The sequence below is a fragment of the Atta colombica genome, unplaced genomic scaffold (genome assembly GCF_001594045.1).
Source record: "Atta colombica isolate Treedump-2 unplaced genomic scaffold, Acol1.0 scaffold137, whole genome shotgun sequence".
NCBI classification, from domain to species: domain Eukaryota; kingdom Metazoa; phylum Arthropoda; class Insecta; order Hymenoptera; family Formicidae; genus Atta; species Atta colombica.
The window spans coordinates 981,695-989,496 of NW_017259225.1; the positions used below are offsets into that span (position 1 = coordinate 981,695).

A 7,802-nucleotide genomic window follows, 5' to 3' on the forward strand; every position below is an offset into this window, starting at 1 on the left:
CATAAAATTAAATTGCTATTATTAACTGCATTGCATAAAAAAGTAGATAAATAAATTTTTTAATCCATTTCTAAATCAACAATAAATAATAAAAAAATCATTGATTAAATATAAAATATATATAATTCACTTTTAAAACCCGTTTTCTTTTCTCATTTTAATGCATTTGATATATTTCCCATATTTGCCATTTTAAATTCACAATAAAATTTTATTGAACCGAAAAGATATCGGTTCAAGCGAATTAAAAAAATATGCTAACATGATCTACGTTTGAATCGAGAAAGCTGATAGCTAGTTCCGAAATACACTGCCAGTACTGAAAATCTACAGTATGCATAATGTTGACTATAAATTTTTAGTACGAGAGTACTAGAAGTGTAATCGGAACACGGCTTATATGTATAATGTGTATGTGTACGTGTATATATAAAAATTGGAGTAAGCCATTAAAATGATTGGAGCAGCCATTTTTTGGCTCGTGAATCAAGCATGAAGTGAGCATTATTATAGAAAGTTTGTCACTTTTGTAAAAAACTATTGGGGAAAAAAACTCTAGACTCGCTAATGCCCATTTTCACCAATGTAGATCAACTTTAATCTCCGTTCAACTTAAAAAACTCTTCGTATTTTTCTAATCTTTAGAACTAGAAAAAGACGAAGAGTAAGTTAAACCAAGATTAAAGTTAATCTACATTGGTAGAAGCGGGTAAGTATAGTTTAAAGTCACAGTATAATCATACCCAGCAGCGACACTGAAGTCGGCACCTTTGATGTAAGGAGCTCCGCACAATAAAAGGAATAAGGATCAGAGAACAGAGAATAAAATTTTCAACCTATCAGAAATCATCATGTGGAATACACACGAGAATAGATTGAAATGAATTCAGATTTTTCAGAAATATTGATTCATGAATGTTAAAATGAATGCTTTTCAATTCTGAATACATTTTTATTCATTTATAGGAATTGCATGGAGCACATCTCTATGCCTTTCAATCTAAAAATAATATTAGCTTTTTCTGTGCACACAAACACAATTGTGAATATTGTTCAATTCAAAATTTTGAATAGGAAATGCAGTTTTTCAATTCAATTGCATCGAATTGAATCCAATTAAATCCAATTAAATCCAAAAAAAAGTATTCGCTATTTAAAATATGCATTCGGATAGAAAATTTCAATCCATTTTAATCCATTCTCATTTGCTGGGCAATTTCTGATAGGTTTCTTGAAATTTTTCTCTGTTTTCTGTTCCTTTTATTGTGCGGAATCCCTAAGTTCTTAAGTGATAAGTCACAGGTGATTCGCCGCCATGTTGTGAAGTAAGTTATGATAGGACAGACTCTTAAATTTGAATTTCTATTAAGCTTCTATAATACGTCAGCCATATTCCTAAGTGTACAAACCGATACGATGTGCACTAAAAATTGCAGAAAATCACAAAAAAAAAAGTTCACTACTGGATATTTATACTGTGTCAAAGTAGCCACATTGGCTGCGTTCAGCGGACTCAACAGTTGAATGAACGTTTTATTAATGTGTACTTTCCAACAAGCAACACAAATAATACGATGTGACACAATGGATTATTCTTGTTGTTTGTCAATGTTAAACAAAGATGACATGATCACTATGTCGCACTGTGTCGCTTGTTGGAAGGCACGATATATTTTTCCAGATCTAAAATGCTAATTGAATGATCTAAAAGAATACACCAATAAACAACGAGCGTTCACTCAACTATCGATCGCTAAGTAGTCCAATCAACTATCAGTAGCCAATTACGAAAATTTTGTAGCTGCTTGGATTGCAAAACAGCCCAATCCGCTACAAGTAGCTCAATCTGGCAACATTGCGCGGCAGCGGACGCGCCCGAACGGACAATGACCTGGATCCGGCAGCCATTACCATTATTACCAACGGAGGAAATCGTTGAAACCGCTCGTCTCGACCTTCTCATCGTCGGTAGAACTCTGCTTTGACATAGAGTCTCACTACGGACCATATTTTATGACATCCCGATGATATCGATTTTACGTAAACAAACGACGAAAACGTGATGTATACATCACTCTGGTAGGTAGACGCGCACTCTTTCTTATTGCGTCACGCTTGCAAATTTTTTTGCCTCTGCAAATGCGTCACTCACGCCTGGTCATTGCGACAGACTGCATTACTTTCGCTTTACTGATGTATTCATCATACGTCGAATGTTTGCATTATCAATACATCAGAAAAGATTGTCGTATGATTTTTATTCACATATTCAAATTTATATATGTCTTATTAATTGAATTGAAATTGTTGAAATCAAATATCAACGATTTTATCGGTTCTCTCCCGATTCTCTCCCGCTATATCTTTATTTTATTTTTTTTTTCAAAGAAATAGCGAAAACTTTCGAAATGATTTTTGTCATAATAATATCGTGGAGCTTCGGAATAAAAAATTTTAATAGCAGCTTCAAATTTTTGAATGAGCAAGAGTAAAAAGTTCTAAACAAAGCGAGCCAATCGGTTGCTCCCATATTCGCGTGGATGTCGTGTGCGAGTGTATTGATGTGAATACACGTAAAACTCATGTCCGTATTAAATCAACTCATTCCGAACATGTAACAGGACGTCACGCATTTAAGTCTCCGCGATTTCCTGCTTGATATTTACTGTGCCCAAACGGATTCTCAATATTACTATCGTGAAAAGAAAGTGGACGATGATAAATTTTATTTTTTTAATATTAATTCGGACTCGCAAAAATTCATAAAATTATAGTGGTATTCATGCTCGAGATTTGGACTTTTTGGTCAACATTCTAAATTTTGGCACCTTAGTCAGAAAGTTAATTCTCATGTTCTTGGGATCGATGATATAATCTATTCCTTTTCGATTTTATGTTTAATTGTTTTGTCATCTTTATTTTTACTTTTTGAATTTACTTTCTACAAAAATAGTGAAAACTTCAAAGAACCGAAATAATTGTTAATTGAAGTATTTATATATAACTGCTCCTTGAGCATATTTGCTGTTTTTTCTAATGTTATGAATTTTTATTTTTGTTTTTATAGCTGTGTTACACTGAAGAAATGAAATTATATTAACAGAATTATTTTAATTGAAAGTAATCTTGTTAATTCAGTAACTTAATGAAACAAATATTTTTGTTTTAATAAAATTGTATATTTTTTATTAATAAAACAAATTTTAGTTTGTATAAAACAAATTTTATTTGTTTTATTAATAATTGTTATTGAATCAACAAAATTATATTTAATTAAAATAATATTGATGATACAATTCTGTTTTTTTTTTCAGTGTATTAAAGTATCTACATTTTTTGTTTTGAAATATGTTTAAAATTTTTAGCAAAAACGAGAAGAAAAATTTCTAGGCGTTTCATTTGCCGCTCTTGAAATCATTTAATCCATGTTTATCAAATGTTAAATAAAGATAAATGATTGCGAGCACCAGATGGAACACAACCCTTGTACAGTAATAAAAAACAAATTTCTTGTTGCATTTGAAACACGCGTTACACAGAGAGGCCTTGAGGATATTTGTGATAATACGCGAGAATTATCAAACAAAAATATATTGCATTTTCTCACGCACATCCTATACTTATAATTAATATACAAAGTATAATCTTAAATTTGTAATTTATATAAAAATATCTAGAATTCGTTATTTATAATAATATATATATAATATTGTACCGCCTGCAGCCATATAATAAATTAATTACATATAATACAAAATTATACATATACATATCACGTTGTTTATAAAAAAGAACTGTCATATTTCAAATGACATAAAAATTCAGAAAAGCTATGTGAAGCTCAATTCTTGCAAAGAATCTTTTCTAAGTATTACGATGTCTGGAATTTTTTGTTTCTTTTGATAGATATGTAAAGATACGCTTCCATAAACTTATATTTAGACCTTTTTCTTGATATGGTTTTATATATTAAGTGTAGTAAAAAGAAATCCATTATTTTTGCATGAAATTGAATGGAAAAATAATGGATTTCTTTTTACTACACCTAATATTTTAGGATTGGCGAATAGAAGTAGTTGTTAATTATTTTTTCGAGAGACATATAGCATTTCTTAATTTTGTTAGATAGTCGTCAAATGTAAATACGAAGCGACAAATATCCTAAGTATCTTATTAATATTCTCTGTAGTCTTCAAGTCGATATTGTGTCGATTGTCGCCAGATTTATGCCAAAAGGGCGGGAATGGAGTCGGTATTACATGCAAAATGGGCACGTCTAGAAAATAGAAAATGCACTTTACAGTAGAAATGTATATAAATTGATTTTCTCATGAATAATTAACAAATATTTACCTTTTTGAAAAAAGGGAATATGATCGTCTTCGATATGTGGATCGAACGAGTATGGTTGAAAATATCTTTGTTCTGGTCTATCATATGAATATGAGTCAAATTTTTTCAAATAAGCTAATTTCTTTTCAATATTGACAAGTAAGGAGTACCATTTTTCAGTGTTTTTGAAATAATTGTAAAAAGTCGGATCAGGTGCGCCTAGTAAATCGAGGAGGACCAATATGTCCTGTAAAAAAGTTACACAAATATTAAACAATTATAACAAGTACATAATAGTAATATAAAATAAAAATATATAAATTTTAATATTTCTGAATTGACAATGTAAATACGGTATGTACCATTTTATCCAATTCAGAGAAATAAATTCCTTCACCATGAGCAGTCTTGTTATTATGCCATTGTTTAGCTAAGTGTTTAGCACCATAAATCGAATCGTTTGGACCCCATTCCTCAAACGCTTCTTCTCCATCAAAGAAAATTAACATTAAGCTAACATCTTGCTAAAAAATATAAATATAAATTTTCTAAAGTTTTATATATATGAGCTGTTAATCTTGTAAAATTTCGTGTGATTCTTACTTGTTTAGTCAAATATTTACTCATGACAGTTGCCAAATTAATTAGTTGAGCGCATGGCACAGCACTGTCTGTTGCTCCAACAAAATCCCTCTCTCTCGTATACTTGGAATCAAAATGGCAAGCCAGTGTCAGGTATCTTCTTGCATTAGGATTTAATTTTGCTATTATATTTTCAAACTTCAGTTTGCCGAATACAGGCGTGTGAGCTTGGAATACATCTGATTCGATCGTCCAACCTAGATCTTTCATCGATCTCTTGATATACTGAAAAAGAAATATATGTTTTTGCTGATTCTATTAAAATAGATGATACTCTGCATTGAAACATTATATTTACATAGACACTTATCGTGTCTATGCTTTTTCCAAATAGAATTTCTTATACGATATTTATTAATGATGACCTAATTCATATAAATGATATTCAATTCTTACTTCAAGTTTTCACTTACAGCAATTATTCAAATATATAAATTTATAAATGTAAGCTTATATTAATTTTTTTAAATATAAGTAGTAAAATATTTAGCTATTAAACTTTTCTCTCAGTTATTTTTAATTTAAAATATTTACATATTTATAAAACTTACATATTTATTAAAACTTGTCACATTTTTACAATTCAAAATTTTTACGAGATTTTCGCAGAAATTGAAAAAATTTTCATTCACGCAACTTCTTCCCATTAACTTCTTACCTCCTTCACCCTCGCATGTTCGGTAGTCCCTACGATTCTCACTATACATATGTTATCCAAAATCTCATTTATATGAGTGATATTCGTGAGGTCGGACAACGTGGCAACCTGTTCATTCGTCAACAAACTGGCAACGTGATGGTACTAAAAATCACGTAATAATAATAACAATAATAATAATGACACTTGTTAAAAGTTGTGTTAGCCGATTGTAGATTCTGATAATTGATGACAATGGAGATTAAAAAGAGAGAGAGAGAGAGAGAGAGAGAGAGAGAGAGAGAGAAGACAGAATGAAATAGAACAGTATAATGAGCGATGAATACAGCGAGATCTTCCTTCACAAAGATGAAAATGCAATAAAGGAAGATGCAGCGTTCATTTACGCATTACGTACTTTCTCCCTTGTAAAGGGTACTCTGTTCCTTGGGCCATCTCGTTCGGCCGCATGCGATAACGTGATAACAGCCAGGAAGAAGATGCATAGCGCTAACATATCCGTTCTTCGTAGCAATCGCGCGTCAACTGATAGCAACCAAGAGCGCAACGCGATGTAAAAAGGACGACAGCTCTTTTCTTTGCGGCCAAGCAAGTTCTGTACTTTCCATTTTTTTTCTCTCTTTCTCGCACCGACGGTTTGCCATACACCTGTCTCACTTCGACAAGGGATAATATTGTGAAGATGCTTCGCGGATGCGCAGTCCAATGTCGATGAAGTGTTAGTCCCATCTCGAGAATACTCGAGAGAAACGGTATAGCTGCTAACATCGCGTTGTGTTTGACGATAGAAGTATAATAAGTAGTTTGTGCTGCACTGCCGACGGTGCTAGCAAGATTTTGTTGAACAATTTTTTCTAGCATCGAAATTTTGAATGTAAAGAATTGTGCTTTAAATTTGAAGTATATCTGTTGCATAGGAGCAAAATATCTTAGGAAATATCTTAATTGCAGATTGTAATTATATGATATTGGTTTCTCTCATAATCAAATACAAAAGATAAGGTTTAGCTGACAAATTAGGTAATAAAATTAAATTTTAAAAAATGTAATTTTACCAACAATTTTAGATCACTTCATATGAATATTTAATATTTATCTTTTTCTATAATTACAAATTTACATTTTTATATATATATATACTTTCAACTTTAGAATCAAATTTTTAATTGATCTTTATATGCAATAGAGAGAGAGAGAGAGAGAGAGAGAGAGAGAGAGAGAGAGAGAGAAAGAAAGAAAGAGAGAACTTGTAAATTAAATTACATGATCTTTAAATAAAATGTATTATAATTGCATATGGAAATTAATATCAATTTTTAATTGTTATAATTCAATCAATGAAACCGACTGTTGGTCAAGTAACAATCGCTACAAAATGTGCTTAATTTTCATGTATGTACATAGCCTGATATATATTTTTTACGGTGTTTATAAATCAAGGTTTTATAAATCAATCGATGACTTTTCGTGATGATTTTGAGTTCAACAATTTGACATGTTTTGAAAATTAAATATTGCTTTATATTTTGCAAAACTTTTTTCTGATTTAAAGTCTTAACTATTATTATTACGTTACAGCACATAATTAAAAGTAATTAAAGAACTTGTATGTAAATTTTTTTTCCTTTTATAAAATATACAATTTATAACTAGATTATAACATATAATTACAATATTATATTACAGTACAATATCCGTAATAATGAGAATCAAAATTGTTTGAAATAAAGGAATGGAGGATACCAGATATGAATTTCATATAAATCAATTTGATATAAACTCCGTTATTTATTCTATTAAGATCTTAATAAATTTTCGCTAGTTTTACTTTTTATTTTAATCTTCTTATATTTTCGTTTTTTTATTTCTAAATCTTACTTAGCTTTATCACGCAATTACATAACATATATTTAATTTAGTTATACTTCAAAATCTTCGTATCTTTATAATATATAATCAATGCATAATTTATATTTTCTTTTACAAAATATTGCTGTTTGCTCACTTATAAGGAGCTAATAAAAAATAAACTACGAGAGATAAATTAAAAAAGAAAATAGAAGTGTGTGTTTGTTGGTGTGTATTTATGGTGTGTGTGTGTATGTGTGTGTGTGTGTGTGTGTGTGTGTGTGTGTGTGTGTGTGTGTGTGTGTGCGCGCGCGCGCGCGCG

General features: G+C 30.4%; 1 protein-coding gene across 1 annotated transcript; it reads right to left on the reverse strand.

The window, feature by feature from the left end:
- Positions 1–4,066: 4,066 nt before the first annotated feature.
- Positions 4,067–6,318, reverse strand: LOC108684647 (glutaminyl-peptide cyclotransferase). The gene is made up of 6 exons (XM_018189079.1): positions 6,030–6,318; positions 5,633–5,776; positions 4,936–5,199; positions 4,695–4,856; positions 4,354–4,579; positions 4,067–4,276 (listed from the first exon to the last, which is right to left on the reverse strand). Exons 1-6 carry the CDS (start codon positions 6,126–6,128, stop codon positions 4,122–4,124), a joined length of 1,050 nt encoding a protein of 349 aa, XP_018044568.1. The 5' UTR covers positions 6,129–6,318; the 3' UTR covers positions 4,067–4,121.
- Positions 6,319–7,802: the final 1,484 nt, after the last annotated feature.

Coding starts and splice junctions, on each gene's coding strand:
- LOC108684647 (XM_018189079.1), bottom strand. CDS start 6,128: ATGTTAGCGCTATGCATCTTCTTCCTGGCTGTTATCACGTTATCGCAT. Junction 4,857..4,935: donor GTAAATATTTGACTAAACAA/GTAAGAATCACA, acceptor TATATTTTTTAG/CAAGATGTTAGCTTAATGTT. Junction 4,277..4,353: donor TATTCCCTTTTTTCAAAAAG/GTAAATATTTGT, acceptor TCTATTTTCTAG/ACGTGCCCATTTTGCATGTA.